The following is a 20,747-nucleotide window of genomic DNA, read 5'->3' as shown; positions in this document are numbered from 1 at the left end:
ATTGTTTACTATCAATATCATGTATTGTTAACTATCATGTACATTGTTTATACATGAATAATTGCAGAAATTAAGTATACTGACTTCGATGGTCTCTACATAACTTACTGAAACAGTTGGTCATAAGAAAGGCACAGTCCGTCCCTCCCTTTATAAAGGAATCTCTAGCAAGCTCTATCACTTGTTCAACAGAGCAATAGATTTTTTTCTTCATTTGGACAATGCATTTTTATGCTGATCATCAGTCCATAATTTTAAACTTTGTTTTTTATTCTGTCAATATTCTTGAATCTTTATTTAGCAGGGATAATACTTTTGGAATACCTGATGATGTATCTTTGGTCAATAAATTGGTTTTTCTCTTCTGATCTTTTATCACGTCCCCAGGAAAGAGAGCAGGATGAATGCCACTTTGTAGGGGAAATTCCTTGAGTATTAAAGGAGAAATGAAGGACAGCCCATTCAGGGGTCAAAGGAATGTGGGAAGAACAGGCAGAGTTAGAGCAGGCAGGTGGTCAGGTATATATGTCTTGTCATTCCCCACCCCCATCACCTTAGGGAACTGAAATTCAAGGTTTAGGGGGTGGATAGGTTGAGGGTAAGCCAAAAGTGAAGGAAGCTTATGCCCCATCCCCTTCTTGTAACTCAGGGAAGAAATTGTCTTGCAGGGCTGCTTTAACGCAATGTAAGCAGCCACAGCAGAAGAAAATGTAGCATGCTGTGGTTAGGTGAAGAGGACTGCCAGGCCTCCTTTAGCTGGTGAGTGGCTTCTGAGAAATCCCAAAGTTACCTCACACTCCAGGTAGCTGGGTCGAGAGCCAGTGAACCTGTCAATGGAAAAGATGTGTTGAGGGGCAAGCTGATACCCACACTGTAGCTGACAGCCACACTGTAGCTGACACTGATTGAGCCAGATCTCGGGTATAAATGAGATTAAGGAGTCTAGATGTCTTCGGCACAAATTAGAGACAGACCAGCTGGGGTAGATCCCTGGACTCTGGGCCAAGAGAGCACACCTGAGTCTACAGCCTCCATGAGCTCTACCAGCAGCATCTGGCCAGTGTCTGGGGTCCACACCTATAAGGAACCTTGTCTTGGAGACCTGAGAATCTCTACCTTACTACAGTGAAGTTCTGTAACCTCACCCATATCCATACCCACAGCTGCCATCTTGGTAGAAGCAGCAGGAGAAAATTGAAAAACTGAGCATTTACCTGAACAAGACTTAAACCAGAAGGGACTGTGCTACCGTATAATGCAAGTTAAAGTCAAGTGTGGGGGCTTGAAAAGCAAGGTTAAAACAGTTACAGAAAATTTTAAAGCTACATTTTCTTGGCACAGGTTAAATTTAGTGTGCTATAAATTACTGTTCCTGCCACAGCAAGATAGTCTTTGAGGATATATTTCCTGCATTTAAATTAAATTTTGTATTCTTCATTCACAGTGGAACATAGCTTTTAAGTCCAATGATTATCTGAGGTTTAGATTGCAGCAGTTGGCATGCCTGATGCCATCTTGGTCTCAATTACTTGATCACTAGAAGTGGAATTTTCATTTTTTCATTCATTGTTATAAAATAAGGACAAAATGAATAGTAACACAATTTCACAATAACTGCATTATAGACTTGATGGTTAATACTAAACTGAAAGGCTGTCTGACAGGCATCACTGCCATGTAGTCTTCAAAATTCTCATTCATTTGCAGACAATTTGCTGTGAATTTTGGTATAGACAAGGTGGTTTGAGAGTATCTACATATAATGTTTGAAGGTGTGGGTTTTATATAAAAATGAGATGCATATCAATTTTATATGATCTATAAGTATGGAGCTAGATTGTTTTGAAAGTTCCCCTTTCTCTCTTTCCATTGAAAATAGTTGGTATTTTCTGCCAGAGGGATTAAGGAAAATTGTTCTCTGAATGTCTCATTTTTCATTTTGATAACTATATTTTACTTTTTGAACATTTTATTAATTACCTAATCTATAATATGAACTAGGGTAGTCAATTTATATTAGTCCTGGAACTATGAGGTAAATTATTTTTAAGTGATTCATCTTGAATTACCCACTTACATACAGTAAGATGTACCCATTTTTAGTGTATAGTTCTGTGTAAACTAGCCCTCTTAGTTCATTCTTTGGCATTATCAGCCATTGTCCCTTCAGGCTGATACTCTCTATAATAGTTATAATGGAGCATATTAAACTACTTACAAAGGATTTCTGGATATGTGGGTTTGTTTGCATTTATCAATTAAGTGGTCCAAGACTTTTAATGTGGTTTTGTTCTCACATTTGTGGCACTCAAATGTCAGCCATCTAGGTGGCCCCAAGTCTCATAGCCTTACAAGATACCTTGACATTATTATTATTATTATTTGAGACAGTCTCACTCTGTTGCTCAGGCTGGAGCAGAGTTGCAGAGTCTCGGCTCACTGCAGCCTCAATCTTCCTGGCCCAAAGGATCCTCCTACCTCAGCCTCCTGAGTAGCTGGGACTATAGGTGTGCACCACCACACCCAGCTAATCTTTTGTAGTGTGTGTGTAGAGACAGGGTTTTACCATGTTGCCCAGGCTAGTATCGAACTCCTGGACTCAAGCGATTTGCCCGCCTCGGCCTCCCAGAGTGCTGGGATTATAGGCATGAGCCACCATACCCTTCCGAAACTTTCTAAAGCATAGAAAAACAGATCTAATATGTCTCCTAGGGAATCTGTCCTTAAAAAAAACCAAAATGTGGCCAGGCACGGTGGCTTACGCCTGTAATCCCAGCACTTCGGGAGGCCCAGGCGGGTGGATCACAAGGTTAGGAGTTTGAGACCAGCCTGGCTAACATGGTGAAACCCTGTCTCTACTAAAAATACAAAATTAGCTGGGCGTGGTGGTGTGCGCCTGTAATCCCAGCTACTCGGGAGGCGGAGGCAGGAGAATTGCTTGAACCTGGGAGGTGGAGGTTGCAGTGAGCCGAGATTGTGCCATTGCACTCCAGCCTGGGCGATAGAGCGAGACTCCATCTTAAAAAAAAAAAAAAAAAAAACAAGAAAAAGAAAAAGAAAAAAAACCTGAAATGTATATATTTGTATTCTGTGTTCTTGACTGGTTGGTTTTTCCTTATATACCAAGAATGTCTTTTTCTGTTTTAAAATTGTGGCAGGAAAAAGTGTTTCTGTGTTAGGCTATGGTAGAATTAGTAACTGATATCCAAAGAGAAGAATGAGCCAGGCCAGCAGGATATATGTTTTACATTGGCGACACAATACAGTAAGACATTTGCACTAGCTCTTGTCCTTTTTTGCTGAGCACATTTTGGACCAGTTATACATTTATTTCTCAACTACAAGCTTGCAGTCTAGTGGTAGAGTCAGACCTTGATCAAGTGATCATGTAAATCTGTAAAGGTGGAACTTTAATGCAAGTTACAAAGAAGAGGCTCTTGCTGAGAGAACACCACAGGGCCTTCAGATCTCATCAAGGAGCTGTGGGAAGGCTCCTCTGAGGAAGTGAGGATTGATTGAGCCAGGATCTGGGGGAGAGAGGGTTGAGTGAGCAAGGGAGGGCAAAGCTTGCAAGAACAAAGGGAATAGACCCTAAGGCAGTAGAGAACGTGGCAAGGAGAGACCTAGGGGAGAGGAGGCGGCAGAGCTACCTGGCCTGCTGTGTGGAGCAGCTGCCGTCAGGTCAGTGGAGTTTGGGAGAATTTTAAGGGGAATGGTGGAGTTCGAAATCAGATTTCCTTTCCCAAGGAAGAACCTAGTTGCTGAGGGGATGAACATTATCAGAAGGGCCGCCACAGTACTCATGGTGAAAGTGCCAAAGGCTTGACCAGGGGTAGGAGGAGCATTCAGGTACAGGACAGTGGACCCATTTGAAAACAATGTAGGAGGCAAAACCCAACAGCACTTAGTGATAGACTGGATGGATTTGGATTTGGTGGTGCAGACAGGGGAGATGTCAGCAGTGATCCCAAATTTCTGGCTAGTGTTCACTGAGATATATGGGACAGGAGACAGGCCCAGGTTTTGTAGGGGAAGATGCAGGAATGGTTAGGCGTTCTGTCTGAATATTTTACACTCATACATTCTTATTTTACATCTCAATAATAAGATTCATGGAGGGCAGATCCAGCCCAGAGATGGTAGAAGAGATTTTATGTCTTACTGGAAATAATGAGAAAACAGAGTTGTTGTGTTGGAAATTTATTACTGACTTGGCTTGGAGGCAGTTTTTTGTGGGTTTTTTTTGGAGACAGAGTCTCACTCTGTCTGCCCAGCCAGGCTGAGTGTGGTGGCGTGATCTCGGCTCACTGCAACCTACGCCTCCTGGATTCAAGCGATTCTCATGTGTCAACCTCCCAAGTAGCTGGGACTACCGGCTTGTGCTACCATGCCGGGCTAATTTTTTTGTATTTTTAGTAGATGGGGTTTCACCATGTTGGCCAGGCTGTTGTCGAACTCCTGACCTCAAGTGATCCGCCCAGAAGGCAGTCATTTTATATGCAAAGTCTCTTTGTGAGATCCCACTTCTCACGTCTTCTTTTTTGCTACCTGCTGTCTCATGTTCTTGAAAAAGTATTAGTATTTTCATAAGACTATCCTCTTTTTAGAGACTGTACATGAAGTAAATACACGGTTTTTCTTGTAAAGCTTTCTAAATTATAAGTTTTCTTAAAGTACTCTTAGTATACCATTTAATTCTAATTATGAGCAGGTTAGAGTTTACATCAGTGTTTCCTGTAATAATAACTCCATCATGTGAACCTTAATAGGCAGTTTTGCCATGTATTGGTATAGACTTGGTGGGACTCCACTAAATTGTTTTTGGCCAAATGTAAAACATTCCTGAAATTTTTACAAAAAAAAGGAAATGTGTTTTCAGTATACCTTTTGGTATATTTCACTGTCTTTTTTTTTTTTTTTTCTGAGACGGAGTCTCACTCTATTGCCCAGGCTGGAGTACAGTGGCGTGATCTCAGCTCACTGCAACCTCTGCCTCCCAGGTTCAAGTGATTCTCCTGCCTCCGCCTCCCAAGTTTCTGGGATTACAGACCCACACCATCACGCCGGGCTAATTTTTGTATTTTTAGTAGAGATGAAGTTTTGCCATGTTGGCCAGGCTGGTCTCGAACTCCTGACCTCAGGTGATCCGTCCGCTTCGGCCTCCCAGAGTTCTGGGATTACAGGCGTGAGCCACTGTGCCCAGCCATTTCACGGTATAATATTTTAATAGAGCCGTATTACAAAAGTTATAAAAGTAATCATTGTTCTATAAAATGAGTGTAGACATTTTAGTGCTGTGATAATTTTAATAATTTTTGGAGAATGGATCTTTTAATCTTCTCTTTTTCAATTAAAATTTTCTTTCATAGCATATTAATTTTTCAGTAAAGCTTTACCTGATCTCCTCAACAAGTGATCATTCTCAAATTTTTTTTTTTTTTATTATCATACTTTAAGTTCTGGGGTACATGTGCAGAACGTGTAAGTTTGTTAGATAGGTATACACATGCCATGACATTCTCACATTTTTAAGGGAGAATGTTTATAGGGAAATACCACAAAATGGTTAAAATGAATAAACTCAAGCAGAGTTTCTTACCCTTAGCACTGTCGACATTTGGGGCAGGGACTGTTGTAGGGACTGTCCCGTGCATTGTAGGATGTTTAGCAGCACTCTTGGTCTTTACTCATTCCATCCCAGTAGTGCCCCCAGCCTATGTGACAACCAAAAGTGTCCCCAGATGTCTTGGGGGGAGCACGGTTACCCCCCAAGGGAGAACCCTTTAACTAGATTTAGATTTTAATCTCAGATACAGATTGTATTTTTTAAGTGGTGGAAAAAAGGTACATGCAATAACATATGCTAGTTACATGATTTTTAGTGCACAAAACAATATAATTTATGAGCAAATTCATTTGTAGTGATAAAAATGTGTGGGAATGATACATATCAGCTTCAGGATAGAAATTACCTCTGGGTAGAGGGAATGGGAATGAATGAATTTTTATTTTTTGGCATTTTACGTTTCAAAAGGCAAGAGATCCATAGCAAATAAGCCAAAATATTATCAACTGTTAAATCTGAAGGGGATATACATTTTTTCATGATATATTTGTATATTTGCATGATCTTTTTTGAACTCCTGCGGCATAGCATATAACATGTTATACTTTTTAGCTTTTGTCGTGCATTTCTAACTTACTGTCATGCGTTATTACATACCAGGTTGTAAACTTCTGTGTATATAAGACAGCTTCATTTACTCACTCATGTCAAACACAGGATACAAAAGAAAACCTGACATAAAGCAGAGGTCCAATAAACATTTGTTAGTTGACTGATTGAAATGCTCTTTTTCTTTGGTGTAGATTTTTTGTGTGTGAGATTTGGTCTGAAGTACTGAAATTTAGCAGTAAATCTAACTTTTAGTATTGACAAACTATGGTAGTTTTCACATAATGAATAATATAAGTTAAGATCTCTAAGGAATTTCCTGGAGAAATCTAGGTTTTATCACTGAATAATATCATGGATGGTATTTTATATTTCTATAGTACTTGCCAAATGCATATTAGCTCTGATATAATTTACCTGCTATAGAATGTATCCTGTGCTTGAATTTCCTCCCATTTTGTAATTTTACTTATAATGTAAAGATAAATACTTTTGGACTAAGTTATTTTAGAAGGTTTACACAGTAAAAAAGATAAAGATGGAAGTAATGAAATATTTGCCTGTTCTTTTAAGTGTATAAATATTATAACATATTATTACCAAACTATTTAGAAATGTTCATTGGTGCTAACATTTCTCCTCGGTGATGTGTGTTTGTGTGTTTCAGAATCATTTTCTACAACAAAATTTACATACATGGCTTGCAAAGGCAGTATAGCATGATTATGGTTGAGAAATGGCATTCAGAATCAGTCTTCCTGGGTTTAAAATCTCAGCTCTGCTATGTCTTAGCTGTGTGATCATGGGACAAATTATGGAACTTCATTAAAACTCAGTATCCTCATCTGTAAAATGAGCATAAGATCCTCCTCAGAATGATGATTTGAGAATTAAGTGAGATAATCCACGGGAAGCACTTAGCATGGGGCTGGGCGCAAGAGTACTTAAAAATAATAACTTAAAATTAAGCTTACTTTTTCAGGGACCATACTGGTCTATAAAGTAGTAGTTTCCCAGCCTGGCCAACATGGCAAAACCCCGTCTCTACTAAAAATACAGAAATTAGCCGGGTGTGGTGGCATGTGCCTGTAATCCCAACTACTCAGAAGACTGAGGCAGGAGAATCGCTTGAATCTGGGAGGTGGAGGTTGAAGTGAGCCAAGACCACGCCACTGCACTCCAGCCTGGGAAACAGAACAAGACTCCGTCTCAAAAAAAAAAAAAAGTACTATTTTCACTTGATCTTAGCCAAAAGGCTGAGAAGCGTTAAAGTAGTAGTTTCTATGTTTGTAGGTTTTACTTATGCTCAGGGAGCAGACAGGATATTTGCAAATAAAACATGAACAGAAATATTTACAATACTTTAGTTATCAAGTTATATTCCCTGCTATTTGGATGATGAAATAAAGAATTCTCCCAAGAAAGCACTTCCTCAGAGAGTAATTAGAAAATGAATGTAGACTACAGACGGCCCTCCATATCAGCAGGTTCCACATTGATGAATTCAACCATCTGAGGATCGAAAATATTCAGAAAAACAAACAAAAATTTAAAAATACAACAATAAAAATATATATAAAAAATAACATAGTATTACAACTATTTATTTGCATGACATTTACATTGTACTAGGTAGTATAAGTAATCAAAAGATAATTTAAAGTATATAGGAGAATGTGCATAGGTTATATGCAAATACTATGCCGTTTTATGTCAGGGATGAGCATCCATGGATTTTGGTATCCTCAGGGATCCTGGAACCAGTGGCCCCCTCTATATCATTGTAGATACCGAGGAATAACTGTTATAACCTTTTGAAATGGCGTAATCCGTGAATAGGAGAATAAAAGAGTATTTTATTCTGTTCTGTTTCATGATACCTGTTGGATATTTTAACTTAGCAAAACATTTGAAAAATAATGACTCCTGCTACTTCCTTATACAGTGTATGATCGGTTTAAAGAATTCACTGTTCCAGAGCATAATTAAGTTATATACTGCATTTTAAAATAACTTAGCAAATTGTATGGCTGTTAATACCAGTTAGTTGCTTTGCCAGAATCTTAAGTAAGGGACAATTAATACTGCTAATAAAACAGTGACCCAAAGCTTTAGACAATCAGCAACGCAAGTCAGTTGATGGTTATAAGTCTCTCTGTCTAGTATGATTCTCTAGTGATTGAGGCTTGATTTTTATGGGGTAGAGATCTTGAAAATATTGAAGGAACTATAGGCTCTCCAGATATTTGTATTTGTTAGTACTTATAACATTTATTTTTTATTCTCTTTCTGATTTTTTTTTCCAGCTGGGGAAGTTTATTCTGGGAAATGTGAAATGCCTTGATATAGTTTGTTTACTCATGGAGACAGTAGTACAATTCAGGAACCTTTATCTAAGTTACCTAGTCTTTCTGTTTGTGTTCCAAAGTACATAATACAATTCCAATTTTAAGGTAGAATTAAGGGTGAGGCATGGAATTATCATTCATAGATTACTGATATATTTGATAACATTCTTAGTTTATTGCTTAAGATGTCAACTTTTAAATACCTCATATTTTAAATAAAGACACTGAAACAAGTAGCAAACTATGCCTATCTTGCTAACTACAGCTGGTGACATTCTGTTGCAGACGTTGTGGGGGCAATGGTATGCTTTTATGAATAAATTAAATTCAAAACAAGTTTTTCAGAATTATTTTTTGTATGTTTTTCTCTTTGTCTACACCTTTATTATATATAGCATCTCAGGGTGGTGGTAGAATAAGGAATAAAGCTTGGCATGTTACTTCCTACCTCTCCATTAAATACCTATGAAGATGTTAAATACCCATGAAGTTCTGCAAATTAATAAACTAAACATCGAAGATTGCTAGCAAAGTCCAGGGAGAATTAATTTTGTTAGCAGTAGTGGGTTGAAAGCATAGTCTTGAACATCATGCTGTTTATCCTACTTTGTGAACCCAAATCAGGCCAGATATCCAAAGGGAGTAGGAAATGCCTTGGACGCATGCTCACAGGAACTGAAAAATAAGCAACCGTCTCACTGAGGTTAACCATAATCTGACACCGCTGGAGCTAGAGTTCTCAGCCCCCTACTAGCGTGCATTAGCATCTGCATTTCCAGGTCTTTGCAGAGACCAAAATGTCCTAAATATAGTAAGGGAAGAAGCAAAGAAGGATTGGAAAAGGCATGTACTATCCTAGGATTCGGAGTCCCCCATGGCAAAGTGTGGTGAAGGTAGAGGGAAGAGAACAGGCTGTGCTTAGAAATGTGGTCTCCAGAATGCCATGAGGTAAACAGCTAATGGCATGTGCTCTTCTTATTCAGAGAACCCTGCCCAGGCAGTTTAACCTCAGACCAGCCATCCCCAATGGGAAGGATATGTGCTAGCTAGCCAGGTTCTAAAATCGGGCTCGGGGTGCATCAGTTCATATTTGAAGTTCAAGTTGAGGCCAAATGCCAGTCCTGGTGGATCTCTTTCCATCTTAGTAAGGATGAGTTTTAAAGGGTGGAGCAGAGAAAACACTATGAAAAGATAGGGGAAGATAAAACATTGCTGTGAAGATTTAGAAGCAACACATGGTTCTGAAAATGACTTTTTCTTTCTTTTTTTTTTAATTTTTTTTAAATTATACTTTAAGTTCTAGGGTACATGTGCATAACGTGCAGATTTGTTACATATGTATACTTGTGCCGTGTTGGTGTGCTGCACCCATCAACTCGTCAGCACCCATCAATCCATCATTTATATCAGGTATAACTCCCAATGCAATCCCTCCCCCCTCCCCCCTCCCCATGATAGGCCCCGGTGTGTGATGTTCCCCTTCCCGAGTCCAAGTGATCTCATTGTTCAGTTCCCACCTATGAGTGAGAACATGCGGTGTTTGGTTTTCTGTTCTTGTGATAGCTTGCTAAGAATGATGGTCTCCAGCTGCATCCATGTCCCTACAAAGGACGCAAACTCATCCTTTTTTATGGCTGCATAGTATTCCATGGTGTATATGTGCCACATTTTCTTAATCCAGTCTGTCACAGATGGATATTTGGGTTGATTCCAAGTCTTTGCTATTGTGAATAGTGCCGCAATAAACATACGTGTGCATGTGTCTTTATAGCAGCATGATTTATAATCCTTTGGGTATATACCCAGTAGTGGGATGGCTGGGTCATACGGTACATCTAGTTCTAGATCCTTGAGGAATTGCCATACTGTTTTCCATAATGGTTGAACTAGTTTACAGTCCCACCAACAGTGTAAAAGTGTTCCTATTTCTCCACATCCTCTCCAGCACCTGTTGTTTCCTGACTTTTTAATGATTGCCATTCTCACTGGTGTGAGATCATATCTCATTGTGGTTTTGATTTGCATTTCTCTTTTGGCGAGTGATGATGAGCATTTTTTCATGTGTCTGTTGGCTGTATGAATGTCTTCTTTTGAGAAATGTCTGTTCATATCCTTTGCCTACTTTTTGATGGGGTTGTTTTTTTCTTGTATATTTGTTTGAGTTCTTTGTAGATTCTGGATATTAGCCCTTTGTCAGATGAGTAGATTGCAAAAATTTTCTCCCATTCTGTAGGTTGCCTGTTCGCTCTGATGGTAGTTTCTTTTGCTGTGCAGAAGCTCTTTAGTTTAATGAGATCCCATTTGTCAATTTGGCTTTTGCTGCCGTTGCTTTTGGTGTTTTAGACATGAAGTCCTTGCCCATGCCTATGTCCTGAATGGTACTACCTAGGTTTTCTTCTAGGGTTTTTATGGTATTAGGTCTAACATTTAAGTTTCTAATCCATCTTGAATTAATCTTCGTATAAGGAGTAAGGAAAGGATCCAGTTTCAGCTTTCTACTTACGGCTAGCCAATTTTCTCAGCACCATTTATTAAATAGGGAATCCTTTCCCCATTTCTTGTTTCTCTCAGGTTTGTCAAAGATCAGATGGCTGTAGATGTGTGGTATTATTTCTGAGGACTCTGTTCTATTCCATTGGTCTATATCTCTGTTTTGGTACCAGTAGCATGCTGTTTTGGTTACTGTAGCCTTGTAGTATAGTTTGAAGTCAGGTAGCATGACGCCTCCAGCTTTGTCCTTGAAAATGACTTTTTCTAACAAACCAATAAAGTTAAGACATCTGCTTAGTCTCCCAAAAGAAAGCTAGGAAGATAAGACCTCTACAGAGAGTGAATAAGCTAAACAAGGCAAAAAATGCGGAAGTTGGCTGAGATAAGGACAAGTGAAAGAAGCCTTAAATGGATAAAACAAAATTGTGTAGCACTTTTGAACTCATTAATGTTCATTTACTAAATATTTATCGAACACCCACTATGTGCCTGCTATTCTAGGTGCTGATGATGCAATCATGAACATTGCATACTAAGTACAAAAACTTAGTACAAAACATACTAAACAATTATGAAAGATCCAACCTAAAAGTTGTAAGGTTTGTGGTGGAAAATAATAGAAAAATAGGAGTAGAAACAACATATAAGGTTGCTATAAGGAGACTTTTCTAATTTCATTGATTTCCAGGTATTATTGATTCAAAAAATAAACATACACACACTCACACACACTCACACACACTCCTCTAGATATATTCCGAATAATTTAAAATTTTTATTTCAAGTAAAAGGAAAAGTTCTAACAGTATTTAGGGAGAAAAAAGAAGTGATCTATATTGGAACAAAATCCAAATAGGCCTCATACTTCTTTTCTGCTACAAATACCAGAGACTATCAGGTCATTGTTCCCCATTTGATGCCTTATGTGACAGTATTATAATTTCTTTATGTTAGAAAATGGCAGCCCTTCTTTTTAGACCCTTAATTTCCTTCTTCTTGGAAAAATATCTTAGTATATAGATTTTGTTACAAGAAGACACTTTATTCCTACCTGCATTAAGTTGCTTTAATAAGCATATAGACTCTGGTGTCTGTGATGTGAATGGCATTTTCCAGGGCTTTATGGTGCACTTAAGCTTCCAGTGACTCTGAAGAATAAAAGGTTGCCTTCCCAAGAATTCCATGCCTATCAAGTTGCCACGTATATGTGAAGATGTTCAAAAATGCAAAGACTTGGAAAATAAGACACTTTGTCAGAAAACCTTTCAAAGATGTACTCTGGCTGAGCAAAACATGAATGCAAATCAATCACTCAAATATGTATAAACCATACAAGAAAAGGACTGGTGGTAAACAGTGAAGCAAACTGAATATGTAAAAAAAATAAAATATTATAGCTCATGTATCTATAATTACAAATTAAATTAAACAGTCAAACCTTGCTCTCAAAAATAAATATATTTAACAAAATGGTATAAGAAGAATCAGTGTCAGTAACCTCAGATTAATTTAAAACAGTTCAAGGTCACAATACTTTAAACACTGGTTCTGGCGTAAGAACAGATCAGTAGCCTATACTAGACTAAGCTGGAGTCCACTAGAAAGCTCTGAAAGCACATCTAGTATCTATATGTAAGGATGCCAAGCTGTAACAACTAAAAATATCTGGTAAAGGGTATTGAGAAAATTGGTTTAGTGTTTAGAAATTATATTAAATCTGGATTCCCTCACCATGTCATATATTAAAATAAATTACAAGTGAATAAAGATTTAAGGAAAGAAATAATTAAAATATCAAGATACATAAATGCAGATGAATATTAACCATGCTCAGGCTAAGTAAGGACTTTGAGCACAAAAATAATGGACATAATTACAAAGGCCTGTATCAGTAAACTTGACTATGTAATAATTTATATTCAACAACAACAAAACGCTAGCGATCACAACCTGGGGAAAAGATTTGTAACAGAATTTGGCAATAAGTTATCATCCGTGAATCAGCAAGAAAATATTAACCCTGGTGGACCGGATTTCACTTATTAGAAGAAAACTTCTCTAATCTCATTGAATGCCAGAGAAGTTTTTTTTTAATGATTTTATTTTGTTTTGGCAATGGGTGTAGAGTGAATATTCTCATACACTGCTGAGGGGAACTGTGACATGACGTTTTTTTTTGATGTCAGTTTGTCAGTATATATTGGGAGCCTTTAACATTCATGCCCTTTGAACCAATTATATCACTTATAGAATTTACTCTGTGGAAATACAGATGCAGATGTTGAAGTATGTTCATTAATAGACTTGTTAAATAGCCATCCATGAAAAAATAGTGGTTTTAAAAATAACAGCTTGAAATGTTGCTTATATAATATCAAGTGAAATAAAAACAACATACAATGAGATATCCAGTATTACTACTACCATTTGAGAAAAATTTACTGGAAGAAAATATACCAAAATATTAGCAAGAGTTAATTTTGTAAATGTCTTCTCTATATCCTTTTTGTACCCTTTATATTCTTTTTGTATTTTCAGTAATGAGTTATATTATTTTTATAAGCAGTTTGAATACATGTGAAATGTTAAATTCTTTCCAGCGTCTTCTCTTAATTGCATGTGTTTTTCACTAAACACCGAATTGGTTTAATGCAGAAAACTTCATCTGTTCGACTTCATTCTTTAAGTAAATACATAAACCATATCGGGGGAGGCGGAGAGAGTGAGTTTTGAGGAGAGAGGATTTTCGTGGTATTCTTGAAAGGATAAATAAAAGAATAAACATTTTATTTGACCCCCATTAGCCGTCACTTTATACAGTAAGTTGTATTTATGAGATGCCAGAGAAAAATAACTAATGAATTTATTGAAGGTGGTATAAATGTGCCAGTTACAAATTTAAATTTGTAGTCATATCAGTGGACAGTTTTGAACTGAGTAAAATCTTTTATAAAATCAGACAAAGTTTTAATGCTTAGGATGCAATGAAAGAAATGTATGTGGGAGTCTTTCAGTTAGAGTGGAACATAAGATGGAACACTACCTGGAACAATATTCATTTGAGATATGTGCGGTTTTTCTCTATTCCTGGAAGCTACACCTTTGTGCTGTGAGAAAAGCAAGAGGAGGTTCCTGATAGGGTCTGGTCTTTCAGTTATGCTGTAGGTAGATTGCTAGCTAGAGCCATTAGAAAAGGAGCTGGGTAAGAACATGATATCAATGTATTATGGGAGGGTAGCATATATGAAAGAGTCACCTTTGTACTACGTGGGATAATATTCTAGCTGATAATCTCCTGCATTACTTAAAATTGGCAGTTTTTCCTTCCCAATAATAAAATACCTGGAAGAAAGAGTTTCTTTAAGTCAGAAGATCCATTAATGTACAAATAAATTGTACCCTATACGTACAAGTAAGTTGTCTGTACCCTACAATCCTATTCCTTCATTAAAAACAAAAACACAGTACCTTTAAGTGTCTTTTTCCTCCATAATTTATAGCACTTGCCTGGTATTGTGTTTAATTTTAAAGTCTTTGTTTTGATGCAGGGACGTTTTATTAAATATTAAAAGATTTGATCTGAAAGTGTCCCCACTTAGGGTAAAAAAGAACAGGCCTGAGTCATTCAGAAGGCTTTCATATGACATGTTGGCTTTGAAGAATTTGTATTAATTATTTTGCCAAAAGCTTTTTTATTGCTTTTATATACCAGAATTGGATACAAGTTATTTAGTTTAGTGGTACTTAGTTCTTAGCATTTCCATTTCCTTTCCAGCCCTTATTTTCTTTCCTCCCAACCAAAAACAAAAAAAAAATTTTTTCATATTTTCTTTTAAGGCAGAATTCTGTTCTCTCTTCTGTTCAGAAGAGATAAATAAGGGCAGGACGAAGGTGATGATTGGTATTTGGTGATGGAATGTTTATCTCACTTTGGATTTGCAATGACCATCAATAGGGACGAGCTGGGGAAAATTAGATATGCTTGTTAGCATTCTGCTACCAGCAACTACTGTGTATTGGAGAGGCCCTTTCTTGGTCTTAGAAGGCCAATTAAAATGTGTCTCTGGACTTCAGAGGGCAGTACAGATGAGAGTCTGCCACTCATCCTGGCACTTTTGAGTATCCTCAAGACATTGACACTAATGATTTATGAGTTAAGCATATTCCGTCACCATATCTGCTCTTTGCTCCACACCCTCTCCTTTCTTCCTTTCCTTCCTTGACAATGTTTGTGGGGTGATAAGAAAGAGAATTTTGGAACCAAGAAATGAGGGGTGGCGGGGGAGAGGAAGATGATATATTTTTGACACTCTGGCTTCTTGCTACTCTGTCCCAGAATATACCCCCAGGCAATTGGAATCCCCAGTCGGAAAAACACTGGAGAATGACTTTCCTTCTGCTTTCTTTTCCCTTGCAGGAAACACATGAAATTGTGGCAATCAAGAAATTCAAGGACAGTGAAGGTAGATATATATATATATGTATATATATCTGTATATATGTATTTTTCCTTCTGTATAAAGTTTTTATAAACAGAGTGTGGAAGAAGTGGGATCTAGCTGGTCAGACACTGTCTGTTCCTGATATTTTGAAGTCACAGTCTCAAAGTGAATATAGCTTATTTCTTATGCTCTACTTTCAAACATTTAGTTCCTTTTATGTGTATCTTTTCAAATCTCATGATATTAGAAAATTCATCTTTTTATTTTAAGGTTGCAGTCAGCTCTGGAAATCTTGCTCCAAAGGCTGGTTAGAAGAAATGTTGTTTATGCTGTTTCTAAATATTATTAAAATTTAAAAACTGGCTTCAAGTAAATACTTCTGTGGGTCCACACAAATAGCAAGTACTATGTGAAAGATTTCAGTATTGGTTACTGTGATCTCCAGTTCCTAGTCAGAATTAGAAATACAAGGATATATTGAGGGATTGATTTTATATTTAGAATAATGCATTGGGAGAATAAAAGCTTTTTAAGAAGAAATACTATGCTTAGGGGCCTTCATCATATCCAGACCATTTCAGACAGAGTTGTAAAATTACCCCATGCTGGGCAAGAAAGTTTAAAATAATGCATTCCAATATTTCATTAGTTTTAAACTCTAGACTGTTGGCCATCCAAAGATCGCCAAATAGAGAAACTCTTGACAAAAATAGGTGTGGCCTTTAAGGTGCTCTGGACAACATTTTTTTTCAGACTTTTTGGACTGAGACCCACACTAGAAATATATTTCATATCCTAACCCAGTGTCCACACACATATGTAACACTATATGTAAATGAAGCAAAAATGTCACGAACTTCTTTGTTGTATGAATGTGAAGCTCTCTACTTTCTGTTCTCTCCTGTTCATATAAATGCCTATTGTGACATCAAATAGATTGACTTGACCACTAAGTCAGAGCCTGCTATTTGAAAAACTATGGTCTAGGTGTAAGAAGTATCAACACAGCATCAATCTTGGTATCTAATCAGAAGTATGGAAATAGCAGTCATAACTTACCTTCATCAGCACACATCCCCTAAGTGATGTAAGACACCAGCCTCTATATTTATGAAGTTTCATCACCCTCACCTCAGAGACTTAGCAAACATTAAATAACAAAAAGGGACTTGCTCCAGGATAGATGCAGTAATATTTGATGTAATCCATCTCTGATGTGCTAGTTATATGAAACACATGCATATCGGCTGGGAACTTTAGCAGTCATTGTATGGGCAGGCATAAAGGGAAGGTAAAAAGGGGAAGGTAAAAAAGAACTTTTTGCTTGTTCTGGGGAGACAAAAAAATCTTGCTTCAAATGGGATATTTGTGGTCTAGCAGGAAGCAGTAGCCCCAGGCCATCCCACTGTGATACCATTGGAAATGAGCTCTTTGAGCAGTGACTTTGGGTCAACAGGTAGCTGAGAGACAAATGGTGATTTCCTAAAAAGAGTGGTTGCAACAGTACATCAGAGCACAACCTTCGCATGCATGTAAAGGCTTCTGGCTGTGCATTCATCTTTCAGGGCATATTGGCAAGCATCAGTTACCACCAAAAATAATAACTGTCATCAGATTTTGTAAAAAGTACAATCTAGGACATGTGTGCCATCTTTTTCTGTTTCTGAGACAGGGTCTCACACTGTCACTCAGGCTGGAGTGCAGTGGCACGATCTCGGCTCACTGCAACCTCTGCTTCCCAGGCTCAAGTGATTGTACAGCCACAACCTCCTGAGTAGCTGGGATTACAGGTGTACGCCACCACACCCAGCTAATTTTTTTGCATTTTATTTGTTAGAGACAGGGTTTCGCCATGTTGCCCAGGCCGGTCTCCAACTGCTGAGCTCAAAGTGATCCGCCCGCCTTGACCTCCCAAAGTGCTGGGATTACAGGCATGAGCCACCTTGTCCAGCCCCATTACTTTCTTTTTAAGTGAATACCATGTTCTTTATAATCTCTATCTTGTGCATACCAATTCTTAGCTTCAATTATATATTTTTACCTGTGTTATGATAGCTTTAGAGTAGAAATCTAGTGTATCCATTGAAATTCATTGAGCACTGAGTGAAGTGCTGTAAGAGTTGAGGTATGGATACTTTCAAGAAGCATATGACCTATTAGGAGAATTAAGACCTGCAAATAAATAACAATAAAACACAGTAGAGAACAGTTATTGCCTGAATGGAGACATGGAACTTGGATCATTTTGAGGTGAGAGAAACTGTTTCTAAACATGGTATCAGGAATGCATGAATAGTCTAGACATGGAAAACATTTGATCTGCCCTTATTTTATTGAACCAACAAAACATTAATCTGCTCTGCCCTCATCTCTGCTAGACCATTATCACTCACCATCCCTCAGAGGCATGCAGTCTTATCACCCACCCCACCTTGTCAATGACACCTACGTACCACCTACACATACTTCTAGAGGGATATTTCCAAAACATTTCTGTGCTAGAACCCAAAGACATATCCAATTATTCATAAACTTTTTCATTCCAGTCTGACCCACTTACCTACTGTTTACATTTCTCCCAGGGAGGTACTAGTACTCTCTTTTTTCTGTCTTTACCCTTTTCCTCTGACTGGAGTAGTGTCTTGCTTAATGGAAAGAAAGGGTACATGTTTGGTGAACAACTCTTTTGGAGTGTGAAGTGTATATAGATAGTCTCATTCAGGTAAGGATGTCTATTCAACCCCTGTGTAAACCATTTAATTCTCAATCAGTTTATCTTAAATTTTAGCCAATTATAATAAAAAACAGAGTGTCATGATAATATTGCCCTCATTGTCATGTAGCTCTCATTAATCCCCTTTATTAGGTATTCTTGAAATATTCGTTTGATATTATGGCAGTGATTATCTAGATCTAATGTTTAAAAGTCTTAGTGAAGATAATGAAATAATCCTGTAAAAATATTGTGAACTGAGATAGGATCTACACTTGGTCTGAGCCATGTTCAAGGTAATCCAGTGCAGATGCTCCTTGATTTGTGATGAGGCCACATCCCAGTAACCCATCATAAGTGGAAAAAATTGTTACGTACAAAATGATTTGGCTGGGCGTTCTGGCTCACACTTGTAATCCCAGCACTTTGGGAAGCCGAGGCAGGAGGATCGCTTGAGCCCAGGAGTTTGAGATCAGGCTCAGCAACATGGCGAGACCCTGTTTCTACAAAAAATTTTTTAAAAAATTAGCCAGACATTGTGGTGCATGCCTGTAGTCCTAGCCACTCAGTAGGCTGATGTAGGAGGCTTGCTTGAGCCCAGAAGGTTGAGGCTGCAGTGAGCCGTGATCATGCCACTGCACTCCAGCCTAGGCAACAGAGTGAGACTGTCTCCAAAAAAAGCCTTTACTACACTCAACTTACCACACATCATAGCTTTAGCCTAGCCTCCTTTAAACATACTCAGAACACTTACATTAGCCTATAGTTAGGCAAAATCATATAACAAGGCTTATTTTATAATAAGATGTTGAATATCTCATGTAATTTATTGAATACTGTAGTAAAAGTGAAAACCAGAATGATTTTATGGGTATTCTAAGTATGGTTTCTCCTGAACGCATATGGCTTTCATGCTATTGTAAAGTCAAAAAATAGAAGTCAAACCATTGTAAGTCGGGGACCATGTATTCTCTCACTAATATCACAGAATATTTTGTGAGAATATATGTAAACTTCTGATAGCTTTAAAAGATTATGCTAATGTCCTACTTTCTTGTTAAATTCATATGTATTCACAAATTTATGTAAAATGTTTGTGAAACTATATTTTGTTAGACTACTATTTAGTTCAAGAAGTCTTTATTATCCCAGGATGATAGATCAATCACTATTTAAAATGGGAATCAAAATTTCATAGTAAATAAAAGTTTATTTTGGGACTTTAAGTGGGTAAAATGAACCAAATTATGAAAATAAGTTTATAGTTAACACAGGTTATAGTAGCAACTAATATGCTATTTCAAGAAAGAATCAAGTGTTAACCTTTTTAGGAGGAGGAACAGTTTTTAAAGTAAAATTGTAGGCTAGGCCAATGGATAGCTTATATAGTAAACAGGGTGATTAAGAAATATATAAAAAGCTTTGTCAGTTTTCTCTTCTTTTTTTATTCCTATCTATGTGTCTTCTTCTTTTTCAGGCTGTGTGTGTAGGGCGGGGCGGGGGAGAGACAGGGTCTTGCTCCATATCCCAGGGTAGAGTGCAGTAGCATCGTCATGGCTCAGTACAGCCTTGAACTCCTGGGCTCAAGCAATCTTCCTGCCTCAGCCTCCCGAAGTAGCTGGGACTACAGGTACACACTACCACTCCCAGCTAATTTTTTCATTTTTTGTAGAGGCGAGGGCTCACTGTGTTTCTCAGGCTGGCCTCGAACTCCTGGGCTCAAGCAATCTTCCTGCCTCAGCCTCCCAAAGTAGCTGGGACTACAGGTGCACACTACTACTCCCAGCTAATTTTTTCTTTTTTTTTTTTTTTTTTTTTTTTTTTGAGGCAGAGTCTCGCTCTGTCGCCCTGGCTGGAGTGCAGTGGCCAGATCTCAGCTCACTGCAAGCTCCTCCTCCCGGGTTTATGCCATTCTCCTGCCTCAGCCTCCCGAGTAGCTGGGACTACAGGCGCCCGCTACCTCACCTGGCTAATTTTTGTATTTTTAGTAGAGACGAGGTTTCACCGTGTTAGCCAGGATGGTCTCGATCTCCTGACCTCGTGATCCACCCGCCTCGGCCTACCAAAGTGCTGGGATTACAGGCTTGAGCCACCGCGCCCGGCCAATGTTTTCATTTTTTGTAGAGGCGAGGTCTCGCTGTGTTTCTCAGGCTGATCTCGAACTCCTGGGATCAAGAGATCCTCCTGCCTCAGTCTCCCAAAATGCTGGGATTACAGGCATGAGCCACCAAGCCTTGGCTTTTTGAGGTTTTTATTCTCTAGTTGTTAGCAGATACAATTCTATCCGATAATTTATCAGTGTCTTTGCCTGTGATTCTCTCTGAAAGACTTTGACACCCTGACTTGGGGATATAGACTCCTGTGAAAAGGGAAGAATGTTTGAGTAACAAAAAATTTTTGTCTGAGCTTACTTCATTAGTTAATTTTTTCTTGTTTTGATGACTTCTGCTTGTTGACGCTTCATAAATTTGGAGTCTCTGATAATGAGTTCTTTAAGATACCCTAGATGATGGTATTATAAGTTTGGCTATTAAGTTCCTGCAGAGAAATTTTATCTAATAAACACCTGACCAACCAGA

At 38.1% G+C, this 20,747-nt stretch overlaps 1 protein-coding gene across 1 annotated transcript in view; it reads left to right on the top strand.

The window, feature by feature from the left end:
* CDKL5 (cyclin dependent kinase like 5) overlaps window positions 1-20,747 on the top strand; it is a 230,783-nt gene that overhangs the window by 123,697 nt on the left and 86,339 nt on the right. Inside the window, 1 exon segment of the mRNA XM_033201021.1 lies at window positions 15,431-15,476. Within this exon segment, the coding sequence (XP_033056912.1) occupies window positions 15,431-15,476 (46 nt within the window).

Source organism: Trachypithecus francoisi, unplaced genomic scaffold (assembly GCF_009764315.1).
Source record: "Trachypithecus francoisi isolate TF-2019V2 unplaced genomic scaffold, Tfra_2.0 Lachesis_group6, whole genome shotgun sequence".
Classification (NCBI taxonomy): Eukaryota; Metazoa; Chordata; class Mammalia; order Primates; family Cercopithecidae; genus Trachypithecus; species Trachypithecus francoisi.
This window is presented reverse-complemented; position numbering and strand designations above follow the sequence as displayed.